At 56.1% G+C, this 24204-nt stretch overlaps 1 protein-coding gene across 2 annotated transcripts; it reads right to left on the bottom strand.

The window, feature by feature from the left end:
- Positions 1–69: 69 nt before the first annotated feature.
- Positions 70–18572, bottom strand: GPRC5B (G protein-coupled receptor class C group 5 member B). Of its 2 annotated transcripts, XM_016156912.2 has the most exons (4): positions 18418–18572; positions 8419–9432; positions 2846–2958; positions 70–1581 (listed from the first exon to the last, which is right to left on the bottom strand). In XM_016156912.2, exons 2-4 carry the CDS (start codon positions 9422–9424, stop codon positions 1537–1539), a joined length of 1164 nt encoding a protein of 387 aa, XP_016012398.1. In that variant the 5' UTR covers positions 9425–9432; positions 18418–18572; the 3' UTR covers positions 70–1536. The 2 variants fall into 2 exon arrangements, with proteins under 2 accessions (XP_016012398.1, XP_016012397.2); XM_016156911.2 differs by lacking the exon at positions 18418–18572 and having other exon boundaries at positions 8419–9463.
- Between the last annotated feature and the right edge of the window lie 5632 nt (positions 18573–24204).

Raw genomic sequence — 24204 nt, 5'->3', positions numbered from 1 at the left:
GTGGTTACCCCAGCGCTCTGCAGGGGAAGGGGTGGGTGGGCGAGGACAGGACACAGCAGAGACTAGGGCCTCGAGAAAAATCAGAAGGTTTATTAAAACACTCAGCTCAGACATATCGGCTTCCGAGGAGGTCAGTTCCTCCCCCCCCAGACTAACCTTTTTCATTTTATTTAAAGGTTAAAGGCTTATGGGTTGTTTAATAGAAACAAGCAATGCAGTGATTAGAGTGTGTGCAGAAGGGCCCGCCCTCGCGGATGCGTTCCACGCCGCCAGGTGAAGGCCCTCGGCTTTGAGTCGTCGCTAGCGATTATGCTGGCCAAACAGTGCAGAGAACATGGGGCTGGGGATGGCCGAGATGTTCAAAATGCCACAGAACCAAGGAATGACTCGCTGAGGACAGATGGAAGGAACCATGACGGAAAAACGATGGGCTTTGAAGAGAACCATTTCCATGGAACTTGCAGAAAACCAAGTCAAAAATGTCCCCCAACCCTCCGGAAGCAGCAGGGGAACTGTGGGTGACCCCCCCACACACACACATCCTGGGGCTCTCACTACATCAGGGTGCCACCTCTCCATCTCAGAGGGCACCCCGGGATGCCACGCCACGTGACATCGTCTCGCAAGACCCGCTGGGGTGCCCGCCCTCCGGCCTGCCAGCCCAGGGGGTTGGCCCCCCTGGAGCTTTTGAAATGAACGTGGGATCAAATTGGACGAGGGCCTTGGAGGGGGCACTGCTGAGCGCGGGAAGAGGGGGAGAGGATCGCGGGAGGAGACCTGCCCCAAGCCAGAGGGTTGCTATGGCAACACCAGGGCCGGCGGCTGCCTTGCGTTCCTGCCTCCGATGCTGGAGCAAGAGGCCCCCGGAAGGCCACCACTTTCTAAACGTGACGGTCACTTCGATGTCCGGATAGCACCCCCTTTTTGGCACATGTCAACATCCCTCCAACCACAACTGGTTGGAGCGCTCACCCCGTGATTCGCCTGGGCCTCTCCTTGGATTCACACCCACAACCTCCTGAAACTGCTCCTGACCACCACCATCCCCCCCTCCGACATGTGCGGGCCCCCACTGGCCCTCAATGAAACGGGCACCTCCGGGAGGCCCCCAGGGCGATGCTGTGGGGGGGCGGCCCTGTGCCACCAACACCAACCGGCCTGGCCCAGCGGCTGTGCGCTGGGTTCTGTTCTACCCTCGGGGGTGACTCAGGCTTCCCCGCTACATTTCTGAGTGAGCCTAATACTATTTGCAATTAGCTTTGCTTTAGTTCGCAGGGACTGAGGTTGGTTTGGTGTGTGTGTGTGTGTGTGTGTGTGTGTGTGTGTGTGTGTGGCGGGGGAGGGGGAGGGCAGTCGGTGTGTTAGCTTTTCGGTTCAGCAGTGTTCACATTTACACGAAACCCCCTCGTCTGGGATTTCCAGACCTCCCGGCTGCGAGGCGGCCTCGTTGGGCTGCGGTCACTGCTTTCCCCCTCAAGAAAGACACAGCCAGGGACTAAAATCGGTCAGAGTCTTACTCTCTGGAACTTAAGTCTTTCACCAGAGGTGTCTTCCAGTGTAACTTGGCGGAGCAGTTGGGATCTAGAAACAAGGATAACACACTGAGAACTCGGCGCTTCGCAAAGTCCGCGTCAGTTACCAACGCGTCGGCAGCGCGCCGAAGACCAGCTACCTGGCTTTTTCTCAAGGGGCCGCAGGGTTCCCAGAAAAAGCAGCAGCCACCGTGTGTCACGCTGCCCCGTCCTCGGGAGGGCCGGCTCCCCTTTTCTGTAACCATGCACCCCAGGCACGGGTGTTTGCTTACCCAGAAACTATCCCGCTTTCTAAGTCCAAGGGCTTTCATGCCTTGAAGGGACCAGGGGGACTTTAGATAGGGCTGCCTGCTAACCGTATTTATTGTAACACACAGGCGCCGACTGCCTTGAGTCAGGCTTTTCTTGGCACCCAACAATAAAACAGCCCAGCGGATGGGCAGGGGGTCTTGACAAGGCAAACCTGTGAGTCTTTTTGTCTTCGAGTCTGTCCCAAACCCATGCAGACCAATGCCTGGCAGGCCATTCACAAAGGCCAGAAGAACCAGACTGCCCTCAGAGATCAAAGACCATCCCTGACTTAACATCAAACACAAAAGCAGCTCAGGTCGAGTTATGGAACTGGCACATGAGAGAGAGAGAGGATGGAAACCCAAGTGACACATGTAAGCCGGCTCATGCGTTGTTTCTAGAAGAAGCACAGAGCTGTGTGTGGAAAATTAAACGTGGGGATGAGCGTGCGTCTGGCCCGCTGAAGAAATAAAATGATGTCATTCCACGCAGGCAAACAGAAACAGTGACGATTCTGCTGACGGTCTGTTTGGCATCAGATAGTAAACCTGCTTTGGAGTTCGAGGCAGAGAAATGATCATCGCCTCCGCTTGTTAATAAGCAGTAGGGGAGGGGGACCCGGGACCTGTCTGGGACAGAGATGGGGGGAGGCTGAAGGGGACCTAAACTAGGCTGGATGTCAGCAAACTCCACCGGGGCTTCCTAATTCTGGGCTTTTCCTGAACGTCGCCTCCCAGGGACAGGGTGGAAGTGGCTTCTGTGCCACGAAAGCAGAGATTTCGCTGGGTAGAGGAGCCACAGGAGACAGGGGCTCTTGCGAACGAATCTACAGGTGGCGCCCCACGCACGGGCGGATCTTGGCCTGGAGAAAGGGGCCGGAAGCCTCGCGTGCATGCAGCTGCAGGGGCGTCCACGCGAGCGCCCCGCAGGCCCGTCCGCAGCCTCCACGGAGCAGCGGGGCCCCTCCTCACCGACCGCTCTCACTTAGGCTTCCCGCCAGAACATCCCCTCCGGATACTTACGGTCCCGCCGTTGAGCACGACGGCCATCTCGGTGGGCTGATACACGTTGCTTCTAAACGGAGCGCTGGGTCTGTTTCCCAAGCTGCCATTACGAAATCCTGCTGTCCGCAGGGCTGAGGGGCGGAAAAGCAACAGAGAAACACCAAAAAAAAAAAAAAAAAAAACAACAGACAAATTTGTTTTCTTCCCCTGCATCAACACCCTGCTCCGGGCACACAGCCCTCGGTGCCCGCCCCCCGCCCCTCCCCCACCCCCACTTTTGTCACAAGCCTGATTCCAAACAAAAGTCACAAAGGGGCTTTGTTCTCTGGCGCTCTTGGAGCCTGACCTATCTCTCCGAGGTTGGGAAGTTTGTAGACTCCCAGCTGCAGCCCCTCCCCCCCAAGTGGGTGGGGGGGGCGGAGGGGGGCAGGGTTGCGCCTCCACCCCTCCCCCGCTAGTCCCCGCAGGCCGTGCGTGGGTGACTGACAGGGAAGCACCTCGGAATCCCTCAGACCCTGTCCTCTGACAAAGACCCCCTCGCTACAGAATGCCACTCATGTCAAGTTCAGCATCACACGCTCAACACCAGACCCTGCACGGCTGTCCGCTGTCTCCGGATACACGCGGGGTGGGGAGGCCTACGAACAGGGCATCGGGCGCTGATAGAGGCCGTCTTCATGGGACAGTGGCGGGGAGGAGCCCAGAGGGACGCCAGCCGGGGCAGGGTTACCTCTAAGGGAAAACAGGGAGATCCGAGGCAAAGATGGCAAAAGAAGTTGGCACTTTTTACCTCTGAAAGGCAGGGAAATGGCGTTGCTTATCGGCTCTGTACTTTGAGAGGTTCTCCCCTTTTTTAATAGAGAATGAAGCAAATTACACAAATGACACGGAGGAAACTTAAATGCATCTTGCTAAGTGAAAGAAGCCGGTCTGTAAAAAGCTCCATACTGTATGATTCCAACTATAACATTCTGGAAAAGGGAAAGTTATGGAGACAGTAAATGGATTGGTGATCGCTGGGGGGGGTGGGAATGAGTAGGTGGGCGTCGGGGCCTTTTTAGACAGTAACGCGAGTGGTCGCTAACAGGGAAACCTGTTATGGGAGGGGCACATGGGAACTCCCTGTATTTCCTGCTCAATTTTTCTATAAACCTAAAACTGCTCCAAAAAAAAAAAAAAAAAAGTCTGTTAAAAAATAATGGAGAAAGTAGAAGCACTCTAAAAAGATCAAAAACAAGAGTCCATCTCAGTCGTGTGATGGCATCTTCATTATCTTCATTCTCATTGAAGGCACTAATCTCGCTCTGCTAAGAAATGCCTTTCCTAAAAGCCTTTCTGAAGGGAGTCACTTTTTTGGCTAAAAAGTAGCAAGAGAGTTTGGGACGTTTATACAGTCCTTGGGGCAGGAGCCCAGATCAACCTTGGTAATGCAGGTAACCTTCACGGAGTGCCCAGCACTCTGGAGAATATGTACTTTCTACATATTATTTAATTTTTTGTAACGCAATAGGTGCTTTTACTATTTCCACTTTACATGGGGCACAGAGATTAAATAACTTGTCCAAGGTCACACAGCTGGTAAGCAGCAGAACCAGCATTCAAACTCAGGCAGAGAATCTGTGTTCTTAACCATGACACTATTCTGGCTCCAAATACTATGTCTTTGACCACCATACTTAGTTACTTAGAAGTAACTTGGATTTAAGTGGCATGAAGGGCAGCTCAGCCCAGACAGGACCAAAGAAACTGAGGTGGAGGGGGCGGAATGCATGTTCCAAGGCACACTTAGAAAAACGCCTTTTATGTTAGCACCTCCAAGCCTTCAGCAGCCCGTTACCCACGTGCTGAGTAGCCGTGAGACACCTCGGCCCAATGGTCCCTCTCTGTAGTGGATTTGGGGTTCTCCTCTGGTAAACATCTCTCTCACATTTTAGGTCCCTGAGTGTTGGCTGCCTTCTCCCCTGGCCATGCTCATTGGTTCAGGCAAAGGCCGTCAGGTATAATCAGAGATAACTCTGGGATTTTTGCTCAGGCGTCCTGGGAAATGTTCCTCCTTTCTACTGGGACAAGCCTAGAGCTGTGAGGTACCATGATGCTAACAGCCAAGAGATGCAGAGAGACCAGATCTTATTACCTTAAGTTTCCTGGATCCAACCATTCCTGAAGCTTGCTTGATCCCTATAGCACATTAGTTTTGCTGTTGTTGTTTTGGTTAAGCTGATTCAAAACAGATTTTTTTTTTTTTATTACTTGCAACATCAAGAATTCCAACTAACACCCATTCTGACCCTTAGTCAGCTGTGAAAGATAAGCAGGGCTCCTCCGTAAGGGGGTCCCCACAGGAATCAAAGATCGTAGGCTGAATGCCAGCCTTCTCCTATTTAGAGTCTGCCCCAAAGCCGACCCAGAGCTTGCCACTGGGAAGCTAAAGATCAGAGTTTAAATGGCCCGTGGCCCTGACGAGACCTGAGCCCAAACAGAAGAATACTCTTTTTTTTTCTTTCCTGCTCCTTTGCGAGGGGAACATTTAATGCACCTTGTTAACGCTTTCTAAGATGTGATCAGAGGTGCTACATCCTTTGGTGTGTATTTTAATCTTTTTACTCACATACCTCATGCCTTGTCAAAATACTTATTAATGAGAAGCAGGCTGGTGAAGTATATATCAGGGGTCTCTCTCGGAGGAAGAGAAAAAGGGAGTGGAGGTCGCTGGGGCACGGCTGGGCCCCAGGCCAGCCTGGGGAATGCCCTTCCCACCTCTCGAAGAGTCAGGGACAGACGCTCAGGGGACGAGAACCTAAAAGGCTGGCTGGTTAAAATGCAAGAGGAAGAGGCGAGGCTCCTGGGCAAGGCCCCCGTGCGTCCTGGTTCCCTAAAGTATAAGTTGGCTGAGGTCAGCACCAAAGATGACAACAGCTGTCCTCATCATGGCAAGGGGGTGTGCCCCGGCGTCCCCCCCAGCCAGCAAAGCAGGGGATTCTAGAACAAAAGCGGTCCTCGCCAGGCTGCCAGTTCAACATCTGTGAGTTTTCTGGAGGAACCGGCGCTGGCCGGAGCCCACCCCGCTCGGTCTCGTGTGAATTTTGGTGGACACACATTTGGGATGATGCAAAATGGCTCTGAAAAGAAAAAGTCTGACGACATCCAAGGTTGGTGAACAAGTGGGGAAGTCGGGCTCTCCTACGATGATTAAGGGGGTCAGTATAACAGCCCGCGATGCTGGAGACGCTGTCCGGCAGGACAGACTGAGGTTTAAAGTTGCAGATTCTCTGATGCACCTGTAGGAGCAGCCTGGGAATTTTTTTTTCCTTGCAAGGAGTTCACTGATTAAGGGCACAGAGATGTTCCCTGCAGCATGACTTTATATGGGAAGCCAGAATATTCGCCAGCTAAAGATCAGGACACCAGATTCTGGCTCCTCATAGAAAGCTCTGCATCTTGACATAGGCCCCGACCTGGATAACCCTGCAGCCGTGACACAGATTTAAGCACACACGCTGCATGTCACCGCCCGGACGAGGGGTCTCAGCCTGCTCACCTCTTAGAATCACTCGGGGAGCTCGAAAAACGCCTAAACCGAAACAGACTGCATCAGAATGAGGGGGCAGGCACTGGGGATTTCTTTAAAGCTGCCCGAGTGATTCTAATGTGCAGATAGGTTAAGAACAGCTTTATGGGTGTGTGTGTGTGTGTGTGTGTGTGTGTGTGTGTCTGTGGGGGGCGCCGCTGTGTGTGTGTTCATCGAGATGTCTGGCAAGGTGGGAACAGTCAGCAGGAGCAGCCTTTGGGCAAGGGGATTTGAGTCACTTTTATTATTTTTACTTGCTAAATCTTCTACGTGATTATTATTGATCTTTCGTCATCAGAAAGGAATAATAAAGCTATTTTTGTTTTGGAAAAGAAAGAGGGGGACTGAAAGACAAGTTACTTGGCTTTGGTACATGTCAGGGTATGAAATAGTTGGGGGGGGGGCACCTCTGGACCCACATCGCCCTCTGGGCCGGGCCCGGCACTGCTGGTACTAACCTGGTTCCCTCCCCTCTCTGGATCTCATGAAGTATTGGCTGCATTTTCGCAGGGAAGGGTACATGTAATGGGATGTAGAAAACCAACGTTCTCCCTTCCTGCTTTGCTATGCATTTCCAGCCTGAGCTTGAACAGGTTGCCTCAGTTTCCTGCTCTGTAAAACGGGACCGATAACTCGTCTTCTCAATGCACAGAGTTGGCATGTCACATCAGTGAGATGAGGGACGTGCTTGGAGAAGGGCAGAGTAATTCTGGGGCAGAGCGGCCAAGCGTGGGGCCTCTGGAGTCCGTCTGTGTGGGCTCTGCCGCCTGGGCAAGGCTCTTAGCTGCCCTGTGCCTCAGTTTCCTGTCTGCAATGTGGACCTCACTGGGTTGGGGTAGCCAAAATGCTCCAAATGGTACCTGGCTTGTGATAAGCATGCAGTAAGGTTGGACATCCTTACTTTTGAAGACTTAAAACTTGGGTAGTTCCAGCACCCCCATTTCACTGCAAGGAAACCAGAACATCAAGTTCTTAACCTTCTGGGGGTCACAGATAGCTCTGAGAACCTGACAAAGTGCCAGACCAATTCCCCAATGTACAAACATTTACATCAGGTGTTCCCATTACCACTGAGGTGGCAGGGGAGTCCAGGGGCTCAGGTGAGCAGAACCCCATTTCCAGGGGAGCCGAGGAAGAGGTGGAGCCCTGAGGATCACAGGAACTGGCCAGGCTCCTGGCCCCTGCTCATTCCTGAAGACCCTCTGGGCTCCCAGAGACCCCCATCCCGACCTCCCGAGTCAACCGCCTACACCAGGCCTCAGGCTCTGCTTTTGGGGGAACCCACCCAAGACACGCATCCAACGTGCCGGGTGCCATGGGAGCCCCTCGATGGGTCCCACTTAGCATGTTACTTCTCAGGCACGCACTCTTGTTTCTATTCTACAGATGAGAAAAACTGGCTCAGAGAGGTGAACTAATTCGCTCCAAGCAGCACACCTAAGAAGTGGCGGCCACAGGATCTGAACCCAGACATCTGACTGCAGGGCCCAAAGTCACACTCTCGGTACTGGAGGTAGGGCAGGGGACTCGAGCCTTGCGCCTTAGCGTCTAGCACACAGGCTGCAAACACGAACACTTTCAGGGAGGCCAAGCGATTAACGTCAACGTGTTAGGGCGGCCGGGTCAGGGACAATAGGGAGCGGTGGGGAGTCCAGTAAACAGGAAGTGGATCCCTATGGAGAGGGGCCGCCACACCGCAGCCACCCAGTGAGGGGTAAGAGGCGGGGCCTTCTAGCCAGGCCCGGGTGACTGCTGCTAGCTGGGAACAGATCCAAATGTTCAAAAGAAGTCAGAAACCTGGATTTTAATATTAAATTCATTGGCAATTGATAGGGGGGAAAAAAACCTAAATAAATAAAAGTTCTAAGTAAACGCTGACAGGGTCCCCGTTCGGGGGTCCCCGTTCGGGGGTCCCCGTTCGCGGGCTCTGCTCTGCCGGGACCACCCGTCCCCACGGGAGAGAAAGAAGAGGCCCTTCAGGACAAGAGGCCCCGCCCTCGCTAACCCACAGGCGGCGGGGTACCTGCGTTGTGCTCGTCCATGGAGAAGGCCTTGTTCTCCATGTAGGTCCGCTGCAGCTGCGCGTCCTCCTCGAACGCCGTCTCGCGCATCCTCGGCTGCGACGTGTCGAAGTAATTGGGCGTGTTCTCCTGCGGGGCGGGCAGGATGGTGCAGTGGACCTCAGGGATGGCGTGGAAGATGACGAAGACCCAGCCGCTGGCCACCAGCGTGATGGCCAAGGTGGGGTCGCCCCAGGCGTCCCCCTGCCGCAGCTCGGCGTTGCCGAAGAGGTACATGGTCATCCAGGCCACCCAGATGAGCGCGGACAGGAACGCCGTGACCAGGACGCACGCCCCGTTCTGCTTCCACTTACGGAACTTGCCGCACAGCGTGCAGAGCGCCAGCCCCAGGGCGGCCACGAGCAGGACCATGTCGTAGATGAGGGCCATCACGAAGTCCATGGGCTCGTAGGCGCAGGCCGGCTTCGCGTCGCGCAGCACCGTCAGCACCAGCCACTCGATGGCGATGATCACCTGCACCAGCATCAGGCACAGCGCCGCGCCCGCCAGCTGCCAGCCCGACGGGCTCTTGCCGTGCCGCACCAGCCTGCGCACGCGCCACGCCTGGCTCAGCAGGCAGGAGAAGCAGAGCGCGAAGAGGACGCCCCAGAGGAAGCGGCGGACGGCGCAGATGGTCTCGTCCTCCCGGATGATGAAGGCGAACGTCAGCCCGAAGAGGCCCAGGGTCCCCAGGAGGAAGAGGAAGTGGAGGCCCACGGGGTCCTTCTTCTCCTTGTCCTTGATGAACGGCAGCCGCACCAGGAGGATGAGCATCAGGAGCAGCGTGATCAGGGCGCCCGCCCCGGCCACCGCCTCCACCACGATGCCCCAGATAGTGTCCAGGTCGCACAGGGACACGTACTGAGGGAGGAGGTCCAGCCCGCAGCCCCGGGACGTGCTGGCGTTCTCAGAGGCCCCGGAGGCGATCACGAAGAGCAGGAGGAAGGCGAGGGCTGGGTGGGTTCTCATCTTTCTCGCTGACGCCAGGAACATTGCGGGGGGTGGGGAAAAAGTTGCGGGGGAGTGGGGGGAAAGATGATTCATCGTCAGACCCCCGCTCCCCTGACTGCCTTAAACCCACCTCACTGCAAACCTGCCGGCCCAGACGGGGCCTGTGGACACTCAGGAAAAGGCCCCCCTCCCCGCCCCGGCCCCCAACCCCCCGCAGCACAGCCGGTCATGGCGGGTGGGGGTGGGGTGCTGGATGGATCGGCCCCCATCTGCACCCCTGGCTGGGCCCAGTGAACAAGCATGAATCGTTGTCACTAGAGGCTTGAAGAGAGGGTGAGAGGGAGCCTCGCTTCCTCTGAACACCCTTTCAGTCTTTGAATTCGAGGCCACGTCTGACCTCTTGAAAAATAAGGGAATAAGATGAAACTTTAAAGACGCAGCCATGGGCCCAGGCCTGCTGGGAGAACGGCGCGCATCACCTGGAAGAGCGATGACTCACTCTAGGCCAGGCACGCAACACATCCAGTCCTCACACGAGGGACAAAACGGTCTCCCGGCTAGGACGCGGGCCCAAGGTCACACAGCCCAGCTCCTGGAAGCCTCCCGGCTGCTCAGATACAGTGCCGCACACTCTCGGGTTCCACGTTCCGCACCCCCATGGCTCCCTCCCCCACGCAGAGATTTCCAGGCGGCCCATCCTCTCACTCCACGCCAGTCCATGTCTCCTGGGGATACCTGCAGGGTGCTCGTTGGCACTCTGGCCCCCATGCAAACCGGGGACCGGCTTAGTCTCCCACGGTCCTTCCTGCTCCCGCTCCTTCTGTACGGATGCTCCTCCCGCCGCTGGTCTCAGCTCCAATGTCATCCACTCGGACCTTGGCCAAGGTCACACCCCCATTCCTCTCTACCAGAGCCTCCTCTCTATTTCTTAGCTCTAATCCTATCTGTCATCTTTGGGCCTGTTTACTTTGTTTCTCCCATCCCTTCCTCCTCTCCTCCCTTCCTGCCTTCCTCCTGTGAACCACAGGAGGACGGGGACACTGTCTGTCTTGGCCATCAGCAGAGACCGGGGTTTCTCAGCTCGGAACTGCTGACATTTTGCGAGTGACCGTTCTTCGTTTCGGAGCCTGTCCTGTGTACTTAGGATGTTTAAGCAGCATCCCTGGCTTCCACCCACCAGGTGCCCAGAGCAAACCCCGTTCCTCAATCGTGACAGCCCAAAAGATCTTCAGGCCCTGCCACGTGTCCCCCGGGGGGCGAAATCACCGGGATGAGCACGACTGGTGTAGCCTCGGCACACAGCGCCGGCACGAAGTAGACGCTGAGTAAACACCGACGTCACCAGGTCTCTCCCCCATACCCCCGGCACTGCCGCGTGCTTCTGAAGGGAGCCCGGGGCCGTCGGAAAGCCAGTTTGCAGGCAGCTCCAGCCAGTCATGCGGCCTCAGCCCCGCCCGCACGTGGGGCCGTAACCATCCAGTCCTCACACGAGGGGCAGCTCCGGCAGGTCCCTGGGGCTCCCCTAAGTAAATGTGGTATCGACCACCTCTCTCTGCTCTGTTACAGGATCTCGTGAGCATCTCCTACCCTGCGTTGGCCATGGGGCCATCGACTGGGACACATTACTGAGGCCACCGACCTAGAAGGAGCCTGGTGCTTCGGGGACCATCACCTTTGCCTATAGAAGAGAGAAGGCAGGCTCGGAAGGGAAGGTGTCTGGCAAGAGGCGCTCCTAACAGGCATCCCGGATGAGGAGGCACCCCAGACATTGGCGACCGGGCCCACCGTCTAGCCAGTATTCGTGGCCCTGCCACGTCGGTCACTGGAAGGCCACCTTGGCTCCTACGCCTTGTTGACACACTGCCTGTGCAGGTATTTATTTACCTGGCTCACCAAGTCCCTGAAGTCCACTCACTTAAAACTCAACACACTGAAATACCCATCTCTTGAAATGTTAAAACTGCTTGTCGACGTAACTCACGTTTGTACACCCAGCACCGTAATCCCAACAGACCACCTTTGGGAAGAATATCGTCCTGGCCAGAGCTGCTTTGTCACAAAGGCCTGTAAGCATGCTGGGGATGAAAACTGAAGGACCGGATGTGTCAGAACGAAATGCCGGCAGCCCCTCCAAGGCGGTGGAGGGGCCCCGCGGTGCCGTTTCCCCCGGATATTTCATTAATGGCAAATGTGAGTAAGTGACTTCTCAGCAAGTAACAACGGGACACACGCGGGCAGCCTCTCCAGGTCGCGGAACAGCCAACCTCACCCCTCACGTGGCTGGGAGGATGAGGTAGGAATGTGCTCCCGGAGTCCCGACCACCAGCCCTCTCCCTACACGCCCTCTAGGCCAGTGATTCTCGGCCAGGGCCTTCTTGTGACCCACAGGTGGCATTTGGCTATGTCTAGGGAAATTTTTGGCTGTCGCAACCGGGGAAGTAGATACATCTGACATCTAGTGGGCAGAGGCCAAGTACACTTTTAAATATTCTACAATGCACAGGACGCCCCCCGCCCCACCCCAACAAAGAATTGTCCAGCCCAAATGTGAGGAGTTCCAAGCCTGAGAAAGCCTGGTTTGTACACTCGAGGTCTGGGTTGATGGGGAAGATGGCAAGAAACCAGCCAGGCCTCTCAGCCTCAAGCCTGCACCCGGTGCCGCTTCCTTGCCAGAACCTGGCTTTCAAATTTGGGACTCGGCTTCCCCAGCTCCTCCGCATCCCTGACTGGCCTTCCAACGGGAAACCAACAAGGATGATGAAAAAAACAAGATGGAGACCAAGCTTCTGAGCCCGCGCAGCGTCCTTCTGGCTGGGGGCCAGGTCCCTAGCTCCCACCCCTTTCTGTCGTGGTAAAGGGACACACCCTTGATTTCTGCCTTCATTCCTGAGGGTGGAACCCTCTTTCCGGGACAGCTGTTGTTTTTGTTGCCTAGCATCCACTTCTCCCATCTCTGAAAAGAGCTCCAGATTCTCCTTTGGAGAGCTTCCTAGAGCCCCAGCGCGACAGAGCCCCTGACCCAGGCCTGGCCAATCGGAGCAGCCATCTCGCCCTCCGGCCACACTGACTGGTTCATGGATAGGCACATGGCCCCACCTGCACCCAGGGTAACCAGCCCTAGGATATTTGGTAGAAGTAACTGGAAAGAGGTCTTCTCCTTCTACTGGGATCATCAGGCTAAAAGGACACAGGCCTGGAGCTGGAGCAGGCCCATCCACTACCACCACGGGGAGAGAACCTGCTCTAGGGTACAGCTGACCCAGACGGAACAGCCGGATGATGGCGTACTGTCCTGATACCCCCAAGGGCTGGATTCAGCTCTGCCTGAAGCTGGATACCCCGGCCTTTGCAGTTCGAGCAGCCAGTGGACACCCCTTTTTGGGATTAAGCCAGTTTGAGAGGGGTTTGTGTTATTTGCCAACAGAGAAGTTCTGTTATTCCTCCAATACCCTGTCGCCCTCTTCTTCCAGGAAGTCCTCTGTACCCAAAATTTAGGCAGCCAGGGGCTTTAGTAGGTTCCAGCTGTCTCAAGTGGGTCTTTATCATTGCCAAGGACGCCTATGTGTTGACAGCCACTCCACTCTATAGAACACCGTCTGTGGCGATAAGGAGGAAGGCTATATACCGCCTCACAGAATGAGGCTGAGTTTGGCTCATCTAGGGTTTCTGGGGGATTCAGAATTGCCCTGCAGAGTTTTCTGTTACTGCCATGGTGACAGTGACAATAACCGTTAACTCATAGCGCTTACCGTGCCCCAGGCGCTCTGCTACGCGCTCGGCGTGTATATTAACGCCTTTACAACCCGCGCCACGACTCCATGAAGCAAGTACTATTCTCTCCATTTTACAAGAAATAAAACAGGGAGGTCAGCCGGCTCGTCCAAGGTCACACAACTAGAAAGCAGCGGAGCCAAGAGACAAACAATCGCGTTGTTGTTACTGGACCCTCACGACAGACCAGGGCTCTAGAAGTGTCACCTGGTGAGTCCTTTGCTGGCCAGTCGATCTGAATTAGGTCCTCCCCACCGCCGTGATGCTCTGTGCCGTACTTTTGATCTCTGTCTTTGTCCCATGTGCCACGATTTCCGGTTATTTTATGATTCCTTCGGGCTGTCCCCCCACCCTCCCCCACCCCCACCCCCACGCCCCGGTCTGTCCTGTTCTGCACCGATTCTCCAGTGCCTGCCACGTGGGCAGGGCTCGGCGCCAGTTGCCGAATGAATGAATCGCTAAATATGCTCTCCAACCCCTCCGTCATCAGCAGCGCAGATGCTGTCATTGCCATCTTCCAGAGAGGATGGAGGGAGGGCCTGAGGTTCAAACCAGAGTTTGATCCTTGGACAGGCAACAGCAGCAGACCCTTGGGGAGGCCCAGCCCCCCCCCCATTTCCACAAGCCTCGCGACAAGCCCCAAGGGTGCACAGATGTCAGGACACACTGAGGAATGAGGGGCTTGGACACATCCTCGGGCACCAGCACCCCGACCCGAGACCAAGCAGGCAGTGCCCACTGTCAGGTGGCGCCTCGCCCCACCGCAGGCCCAGGAGCCCCGAGCTGAACAATCCCCGTTAGAGGTTTCGAGTCCGCCGCCAGGCAAGGCTGATCGGGACAGGATGAATATATGGCAACACACCCGTGGGACGGGGGCGCGCAGCTCCTCAAAAGGAGTGATGAACAAATGTGAACGAATGTGCGAGACTCGGCTCTCATACTAATTACCTTTGCTGCCAGCCAGGCTCCCAGAATGTGACTCATTCAGATGCTCTTAAAACACTGCATCCATCTCTCGCTCTCTCTCTCTCCCTCTCTCCCTCCCTTCTTCTCCCTCCCTTCTTCTCTCTCTCTCTCTCCCCCCACCCCTCCCCTCCCTCCCTCTCTCTCGGCCTGCAGTGGGGCTGGAAGCCACCAGCAGGTAGTGGAACATCTCCACCTCTCCGCGAGCTGGGGCCTGCCGAGGCTGCAGAGAATGCAGGCCAGATTCCTTGCGTGAGGGACGGCCCCACCCGCCCGCCTGCAGGCCATGTGCAGGGCTGGCTCCCCGAGCCTGGGCCCTCAGCGAGCAAGCAACTGTGTCTCTCTGAATGAGACCTTCCAGTTCCAAATCCTGTTCCTGCCACTCACTAGCATCCTGTGATCCCGGGCAGCTGATTTAATCTTTCTTGCCTCAGTTTCCTTATCTGCAAAATGAAGATAACAGAACCCAGCGAGTGAGGCCGTTGCAAGGATTAACATGATGAATAATTAGGGTTTAGGACAGTAGGAAAGGTAGGGCGAGCACTTATATAAAGAGATGGGGTAATGCTCCCGCGTCTGAGCCTGTGAACTTTTCTGACTGCTTTGCCAGGAGGGGCAGTTGCCATGGAGATGGAGTTGGAAGTGGGGCTCGCCCAGGTGTTTGTCCACCACTGGTTCCCAGCCTCCCTCTCCACACACTGAGCAAAGAGGTCCCTGAGGTGGCGTGAAGGGGAGATGCCTTTGGGGGCGGCCTGGCTTGGGAACCCCTAAACAATCCCCATCTCCCAGCAGGCGCTCTAAGTGAGACCCTCAACTGTGAGGATGATTCTCCCAAAAGGAACCCAGGCTGGAGGACACGAGGCCAGCCCGGGTGCCCTGGAACTCGGCGTCTCTGAGGAGTCAGATCCGGGACACCCAGAAACCAGACGGGAGCCAGGGTCCCATCGCCCTCCCCGCCGTGTGAAAGGGGACGTAAGTGGTAGAGACCTGCTCTTGAACACACCACTGCGACCAGCCTCACCGCACCTGCTATGACCAGGGCTCATCGGAGGCCACTCGCCCTCCACCCCAATGTCCCCTCCCAGTGCCTAGCTGATGAGAGGCATCTTCAACCCACCTTCTCTAAAGATGCATGGAAAGGAAAGATGAGGGGCTCTCCTCGTCCTGGGCATGTTTACTAGTGCGGTACCCAGAATTCACACGGCCATCTCTCTGTCCAGATCCGGGAGACCTCGGTGGGAGGGAAGCCAGACAGAACTATGGGACCCTGGACATTCCTTAACCTCTCTGACCCTCGGTCTCTTTGTCTGTAAAATGAAGATAACGACAGTGCCCAGTGCCTCCTTCACAATGCTCGTGTGAAAAATACATGAAAAGCACCCAGCAAGGTGCCCGGGACACAGGGCATCATAGTTATTAAAAAGACAATTGCGATTCTCATTGTCCTGCTGGGAAACTGAAAGTCGAGGTGAGAGGCGGCTTGGCCAGAGGCTTACGGGAATGTACAGGCCGAGATGAGACTAGACCCATTTCTCCCAACTCCTGACCTCAAGACCTTTCCACCGCACCCCTGGTTTGGCCTCCCCCGTGTCTGGCAGGGGCCCAGTGTCACACTGTGTCCCAGCCCACTCCAGTTACAGCCCCTAGTGCGTTTCCTGCTCTGACAGGATTAAACTGTTACAAGGTTTCCCCGACATAAAGCTCTCGTCTAGAACGGCCACCTCACCCTCCGTTATCTTTTCCAAGTTAACACCATCTCATCATCTTCATTTCTCAACGGTGCCTGGACCACTAGCCAGCTCTGGGTGGGGGGGGGGGGGCTCGAATTTAACAACCCTCTGAGGTTAGTAACCGGGATTGCCAGAACGCAAGCTCTCCGTGCACGAATATGCAAAGCAGCTCCCAGCCTGTAAATAAAAGCAATCATTGAAATGCAAATTGTATCCTTGGCTGCCCATTCGGGCTGTAATTTCAAGAAAATGTGACTAACTCAGAACCCCCAGGAAGCTCTGCGTGGAAGCGTTTATGGGGCTGTGGGGCTCTGGGTGGAGGCTGCTGAGGAGGGACCAGAACTGCTTAAAAGTGGGGGGTGGGTTTTAAAACCCGAGCTACTCCCTCCCTGAGTGGGCTCCCAGGGCTGGCTGGGCAGGGAGGGACCCTCTGAGATTCTAGGAGCCTTGCCATCCCCAGAGGCAGAATGTCAGGGAAGCTGCTTTCCGTGTCCTTGTTGAGGTTTGAGGCGCTTTTAAAAATCAGATTCTGTGGCTTCCTGCTCAGATTTCCTCTAAGGGTTTGCTGGCCCAAGGAGAATAAAACCCAGACTCCTTTCTGTGGCCCAAAAGATCGAGGTCTGGCTGGTCCCAGCCACTAGGCACCCCCACCCCTGCCACACACACACACACACGCACACACACACACACACACACACACACACACACACATCTGCCTTGGAGCTCTAGCCACAATGGCCTTTGTTCGGTTCCTCTAACTTCTTTCCACCTCCAAGCCTTTGCATCTGCGGTGCCCTCTGCCTGGTTCCATCTTCCCCCCAAGATCTCCCTGTGGCCCGGACCTCCCATCTTGAGCGGCTCCAATAAATGTCACCCCCCCCCCCCCAACAGTCTTCCCCACCTACACAAATCCTCCTAACTTTCTCTGACGGCATCCTGGCGGCCCTTATCCTAATGGGAAGTTATATCTATTTACTATACATCTACTTGTTTAGAGTTTGCTCGCCACCTCCCCGGCCCCCCCCCCCCCCAGAGAGCAGGGCCTTGTCTGTGTCACACACCGCAGTGTCCCAGACTCGGACCCGTAGCTGGCACACTTATTTAAACAACAAATTAACCAATCAATTTCTCGAGCTTTTCTTTCCAACGAGACCGCTCGCATTGCAGACTTGTGCCCCAAATGGCGAATCCTTCCCCTTCCATCTTCTCCCCTTCCCGGCTCAGCTGACCCCTTTTCAGACTTAGAGCAGGGAACGGATAGCAAACGTCCACTCCGGAGTGTAGAAACAAAACCGGCCGGGCGGAGGGCTTCCCGCCGACAGACGCCGAAGTGCATTCTCTGTCCGTGCCTTCCCGTACAGCTTAACTCCAAGTCTGACTCTCCCGAAAGCCCCGAGCCCACCGAGGAAACTTGTGAATCAGAGTTCCGAGGCTGAAGTTCCGAGGCTTTTGTGCCAAGTTCCCCCGCCCCCAACTTCTCTAGTCTTTGCGAGGACCCCCAGTTCGTCCCGGGCGCTGCTCAGGTGGCTCCCCACCCCCCCGCGCCCTCCCCGCACCCCCCCCCCCAACTCCATCCTGGCGCAGCTGGGCAGCCAGTGCGGCGCGTGGGCCCCAGACACTCTGCTGCCCGCGCCACACTCCAGGGGCCTTTGTCCGCGCTCCAAGGAGCCGCCCCCTTAGCGAATAGGGGACAGTGCGTGTGTGTGGTGTGTGTGTGGGGGGGGGGGACTGGCAAGACCCGGGTGTGACAGAGCAAGGGCCGGGGAATGTCCCCGCGAGCTGCGTTGGGGCCGCCCTCTGTGGCAAGGTCGGGGCCCCCTTCCCCGGCTGGTTAAGCAGGCGGGTAGCGGGCAATAGAGATCCCGGGGTGGGGATGGGGATCCCCAGGGAGAGGAGACGCAGCACTGGCCCGGTCCTCACCTCAGCCTGGCCCAGACAGAAACGCCAACCCCGGCCATTGTACGCGGCCGCCCCTCATTCGTGCCCCAGCCCCAGGTCGCAGCTCTGCCTCTTTCCGCCCGCGGGGTCCCCTCCTTGTCCCGTAGGGCGCAGCCACCGCCGGCGGCGAGCTTGGCCCCCAGCCCCTGCGGCAGGTGCGGCAGCTCGCCCCCAAAGCCCGGCCCTTGTGCCCCCGGCCCCCACGGGCTGGCCACACGGCCCCCGAAACCTGCTGCGGCTCCCGTCACACGACGAATCCCTCGGCGCGGCCGGACGCCCTTAACCCTGCTCCCGGCTGCCCTTTACCTGCGGTCGGCTCCAGACCCTCCTCCGAGACCTGATCTCCAGCTGGTCCGGGGACGCAGCCACACCGCCCCCCAGGTCCCCAGCCCTCCCCCCTCCCCCCCGCCCTGCCCTCTGCGGCTCCTCTCCCGCCGCACTGTGGTTCCCCCCAGCATCCGGAACCCCCATCGCCCCCAACAGACGAACCCTTTGGGGAGACTGGAAAAGCACAAGAAGCAGAGCCCGCAATCCTCCCAAGTCCACAGCGAGAAAAGTTTCTGGGGTCCCCGCAGCGTCCTCCACCCCGTCCGCAAGGCTCGCACTCACCGGCCCCCGCGGCCCCGCAGCGCCGACGCTCCCCCGCTGGCCTTCGGCCCGAGTCACATCCCCGCAGCGCGGCCGCGGCCCCCGCCCCGCGCGCGCCTGCCCGCCGGTCCGGCCTCACTGCATCGCCCTCGGGAACTGCTGCCGCGCGAGGCGCCCCCTGGCCCGGCCCGCGCCGCTGCAGCCGCCGCAGCCCCGCCCCCCGCAGGGCCCGCCCACCCGAGCCTCGGAGCCCCGCCCCCGGGCCGCCGAGCCCCGCCCCCGAGCCGCCGAGCCCCGCCCCCGGGCCGCCGAGCCCCGCCCCCGAGCCGCCGAGCCCCGCCCCGAGCCGCCGAGCCCCGCCCCCCGGGCCGCCGAGCCCCGCCCCCGAGCCTCCGAGCCCGGGTCCCCGCCCCCGCCGTGCGGTCTGTGATGCACCGAACCCTGCACCAACTGCGCTCAGCCGACCCGGGCAAGGGCCACCGTCCTTGTCCGGAGCTCTGAGGCGACCCCCTCCATGTCCCAAATTCAGGGACACTCCCCCCGCAGCCGCAGTGCGCCACGAGCAGTCCAGACGCGCGGGACAAGTCCCCAGGTTGATCCAGCTGTAGGAACCTACACACGGAGGGACAGTCCCACGAGTGTCTCAGTGCAGGGCCTTCGCCCCGCCCAGGGAACTCTGCCACGTGCGTTTCTAAACAGTAACTCCCCCTCCCACCCCCAGACCAGCACCGGACCCAGGACGCGGCGAGGGCCCCGTGGCGCGCGTTCCCGAGTCACCAGCGCCCCTGCACACCTCTAGGCACCGACTCGAGGCTCGGCCTGCTCTGCGCAGGTCGGGACGCAGCCTTTCCTGCCTGGGCGCGCTCCACTCCCCCCACCGCCCCACGCGTGTCCTCGTGCCTTTGCACACACTAGGTCAACACCCGCGTCCTTGACCATCCCCGACATACACGTCCGCACGGTGCACCCATCACGTGCGTCCACACGCGGGACCCCCACCACCAACGCCACACACACACACACACACACACACACACACACACGCCCACCCCTCCTCCGGCGAGCGCAGACGCTAAGCGACCCCGGGTCTCCGGCCTTGAACTCCTCATATGCTCTGGGCACAGCCCGGACGTGCGCCCACCTGGCGGCCTCCTGCCCGGCTGGAAAGCAGGGGCAAGTCGTCGGGGCCCTGGCGCTGAGTCGCGTTCCTAGTTCGCCCTGCCGTCCGAGATGGGTATTGTCGGTGCCGAGTCTGGGGCTGCGCTCCAGCACTCCCCTGGTTCCCTGGGTGACTTTCAGACCCGGTCTCCCCTAACCCCCTTCCCCCAACCAGCCCTAGTTTCTCAGGGTGAGACTCTATCCCCACCTCATCATCTGATCTTGGGGGACCACGGACCTTCCGTGTAGCCTCCTCCCTTCCCGCGAGCCTCCCCACGGTTTCCGCCCAGCCAAGCCGGCTTTCAGCTGGTCAGGCCCCATAGGCTTGTCCACGAATACCTTTTTATTATTTTTTTTAAGAAAAAGTAGAAAGGAAAGGAATATTTTTTTTCCTGTTTTATTTGCCGGCATATGCTCGGCGCCTAGCACGGTGCCTGGCACACCGTCGGCGATCACGAATTCTTGGCGGGTGCACCGCCCCTCGGCGATCCCGGCGGGCTGCGGAACCGGAAAGTGAGTGGGCGCTGTCACCTGGCGGTACCTAGTGGAACTGACGCCGAGATCCTTTTCTTTCTCTGCGGTGTAAACGTGAGCAAGTCCACCTTTCAAAGCCTCAATTTCCTCATACGGAAAAATAGAGATAATTTTAGAAATACATGCGTGTTAGGGTGGTCGGGAAGATGAAACACATAGTACAGGTGAAGCTCTTCAGGCAGAGACCGGGGAGTGGAAAGCCCTTAGTGTCAACGTTATCTTCCCTTTCCTGGCTTATTTCCAGAGGGACCCTGGCTGTGACGATCCGTTTAGTTTTGGGGATGGTACTTTGGGGAGCAAAGAGTGAACATGAAGGAGGCTATTGAGTGGCGGGGGCACGCCACCCCCCAGCCCCCACCAAAGTTCAAGGATCCATGAATAGTCATCATCGCTGTGATAACTTATGTAGAACTTACTACGTGTCAGGTGCTTTCTCTTCTTTTAAAAGATTCAGTCCCCTCAGGAATGCTCGGGGCAGATGCTATTGTTCACCCCATGTTGCAGATGGAGATGCCCAGGGCGAGAGGGGTTCACTGCTGGGCCACAATCGTACAGTCGGCAGAGCTAGGATCCAACTCAGGTTTCTCTCAACCAGTGGCTACACTGGTATCATTTGCTGCGAGGTCAGACATTGATCGTCACAGATGAGCTTCATGTCCCTGCAGCCTTCCCCGAGTCTCCAGCCCTGGCTGGAACAGCTCTAGAAGGCCGGGGACCTGTGTCAGGCTCTCGAACGCTCCATCCACTTCAGCCTCATGAAAAACATGCTTTTCCGGCTCTAGTCCTCGTTGAAACTAACGAGGCACTGCCCACGGCTTCCTACTGACAAATGACATGGTGTGCACTTAGGTTTTGCCTGGCTGTCTGTTTTGTGTCTGTCTCCCCAGCTGGACTGTATCCTAGCACTGTCCCCACGAGAACTTTCTACAACAATGGAGAATGTTCTATATCTGAGCCACTAGCTGCATGTGGCTACTGAGCACTTTACATGTGACTAGTATGGCTGTGGCATTGAACTTTCGATTTTACTTCCTTCTAGTTAATTTGAATTCCAGTAGCCTCATGTGGCTAGTGGCTACCAGGTGGAGAGCATATCTCTAAGCTCAGTGAGAGCAGGAACTGTATCTGGCGTCCATCCTTGTAAGTCACGGCCAGTGCAGGGCATGCTTCTTCAGGTATCTGTTGACTAAACGGATAATTAAACTCCAGCCTTGCCTTCCTCTTCCAAGTGCGTCTATTCCGTATGCAAACCCGTGAGGAGGACCCTATTTTCTCTGCTAAGTATTTCATCTCCCAAACGGATACGCCACTCGGGGTTCTGGAGTCGCCCACGTCCATTTCCGTGGGTCATCTTGCTTTAACCACAGAACTCCCCCCCGAGAGGTGTCCGTTTCTTGCTGTGATGATACGGAGGCTCGGAAAGGTTGAGTGGCTTCTCCAAGGTCTCGCAGCCGGTAAGCGGCAGAAGCAGGATGCAATACTAGCCCCCTATGCTCTTCCCACCTGCGGTTCTCAGGTGGGCAGAAGGAGGGTCCCACCCTTGAAGCTCCAGGCCAGGGTCAGACCGTCTCACTAGATTGGGAGAGGTAGTTAATTAGTGCAGGGCATTGTGGGAAGGCCCCCTAATTAATGGGTCCTGGCAGCCCTTGTTTGGCAAGGCTGAGAGGGGGCTCAGGGTCCCCAGAGAGACTTGACTTTCTCTCTAGAGTGGGAATGAGGGACACCTCAGGCCAGCAGCCTCTCTGGGTTCCTTCTTGGAGTGAGTGGCCAGGAGCCAGTCAATGTGGGACATGCTATTGCTACCCCTTTATTATCTTGTGCCCATGACACAAGCTCACTAATCGATCACCGCACTCTCTCCCGGCCCTCGATCTGTGACTGAGGCTGCCCGTGATGTCTTAGAAGACTCAGTCACTCTTGCAAAGGGCTCCACGGTTATTCCCAGGGTCCCCGACAGAGTGCCTCCTAGGTGTCCACGAGTCAGATCGCAGGGGTCACCTGCCATCACCATGTGGCAGCCACCTGCTCTGCTCTTCCTGTCCTGACCCCCACGGGCCCTTGTCTCCTTGTCTGTGGTCCAGGAGAAGTAGCTTGGTCATGGCCCTTGTGAGACCATCATGAGGATACTCTCCCAGTGCCCCCGAACATCCAAGTAACAGGACAAAAAATGGTCTGAATCGTAGGGAATTTTGTTATCACATAAAGAGGACCAAGGTCTCGTCACCCTAAAATATACCTTTTGGGATACTGATTTTAAGGTGGTTCTTAAGGAACAAAATCTTTGACCCTCCCCCCCTGACCTGCCCAAAGGAATTGAGACAGAGGGCCTGCTCCAGGAAGTGAGACATCATCACAGACGACTACAGCTTGACGTGAACTAGTGTGTGCTGGACAAAGAGGAACCTAGCAAGGCCCATTTGATCAAAGTCCTCTCTGCGTTTCATTGTTAAAGATGACCCAGCAGACATTTATCCACCAAGCATCTGCTTTTCCGTCTCCACGTGAATTGCCTTCCTGCCCGTTGACCTCCCAAACCACAACCCCCCCCCCTTCTCCTTAGCTCCAGGATGTCCTGGAAACCTCCACTGTGCCACGCCTCCATGGGTCTCATAGTTTGGCACCCCCGCGTGTACATCCGTAATGAAGTTTGGACGTTTTCTCCTGTTATTCTCTCTCATGTTAATTCCATTACTAGCCCAGACAGAAGAACTTAGAAGATGGGAGGAAAATTGTTATTTTTTTTACTCTGCCCCCACCAACAGTAGTAAGTTGGGATGTGGGGGTCTGCGAGATCGAAACTCTTTTCATGATAGTACTAAGATCTTATTTTTCCATTTCGCCGTTGTCCTCCCAAGAGCGTACAGTGGAATCTTCCAGCGGCTTCAAGACACGTGATATTGCAACGGGCTGAAAGCCGCCCAGATGTGGGATCCAGCTGCCGTCTATTAGGCGAGACGGTACAGAGATGTAAAGAAAATATAAACTCCCACTGCGCTTCTCACAAGTGCTTTTCGATTTGGGAAACGGAGTCATTTTTCATGAAAAGATTAAGTGAACAAGTAATGAGTTTGTTATGGTTAGGTGAATACATATTTTTAAAAATTCCTTGGTTTGAATTTAAAGTGTGGTAAATATCGGTAGTATAACCCACCTGAACAAAAGCTCTTTGAGGTCATCTAACAATCCGAAGAGTGTAAAGGGGTTCCAAGACTGTAAAAGTTTGAGAACCATTGATGCAGGCACACCTCCCTGGATCTGATCCCCCAAAAAGAAGAGCAGACAGTTCTATAATTCTTATGGTGTGCCAGGCGCTATTCTAAACATTGATATATATATATATATATATATATATATATATATATATATATATATGTTTACTTTTCTGGTCCCGTGACAATCCTATGAGGTGTACCACACCCCCACCTTATTTTATTTAATTTTTTTCTAGCTTTATTGAGGAACGGCAAATAAAAATTGTGTGTATTTAAGGTGTACAAAGAGGCAACATGATACACGTACACGTTGCAAAATGATCAAGCTCATTAACACATCCATCGCCTCACACAGTTACCATTATTGTTCTTTTTTGTGCCGAAACACTTGAGGTCTATTCTCAGCAAATTTCAAGTACACACTACAGTATTATTAACTCTGATCACTATGCGGTGCGTCAGAGCCCCAGGACTTATCCATCTTATCACCAAAAGCTTGTCCCCTTTGACAGACATCTCCCTGTGTCCCTCCGCCCCCAGCCCCTGGCAGCCACCATTCTGCTCTGTTGCTACCGGGTTCACGGTTTAGAGTCCACGTGTAAGTGAGATCATGCAGCATTTTGACTTTCTGAGCATAATGGCCTCGGGGTTTAGCCCTGTTGTCAAAATGACAGGATTTCCTTCTTCTTTTAAAGGCTGAATAATATTCCATTGTATGTGTACGCCACATTTTCTTTATCTGATCATCTATCAACAAACACTTAGGTGGTTTCCATGTCTGGGCTACTGTGAATAACCCTGCAGTGAGCACAGGGGTGCAGAGGTCTCCAACTCAGTCTCACAGAATGGGAAGTTGAGGCAAAGAGGGAGGAATTATCAGGCAGCCTGCTCGAGGTCCCGACGT

This window comes from Rousettus aegyptiacus, unplaced genomic scaffold (genome assembly GCF_014176215.1).
Source record: "Rousettus aegyptiacus isolate mRouAeg1 unplaced genomic scaffold, mRouAeg1.p scaffold_m13_p_8, whole genome shotgun sequence".
Taxonomy (NCBI): Eukaryota; Metazoa; Chordata; class Mammalia; order Chiroptera; family Pteropodidae; genus Rousettus; species Rousettus aegyptiacus.
Note: the sequence above shows the minus strand (reverse complement) of the source record. Positions and strands in the feature narration are given on the sequence as shown.

Bases quoted from the DNA above. Each gene is read 5' to 3' on its own strand.
- GPRC5B (XM_016156911.2), bottom strand. From the start codon at position 9,448: ATGTTCCTGGCGTCAGCGAGAAAGATGAGAACCCACCCAGCCCTCGCC. The intron at 2,959-8,418 runs GTACCCCGCCGC...TCCGCCCCTCAG, and splicing joins CATGGACGAGCACAACGCAG to CCCTGCGGACAGCAGGATTT. The intron at 1,582-2,845 runs GTAAGTATCCGG...CCTTGTTTCTAG, and splicing joins TCGTGCTCAACGGCGGGACC to ATCCCAACTGCTCCGCCAAG.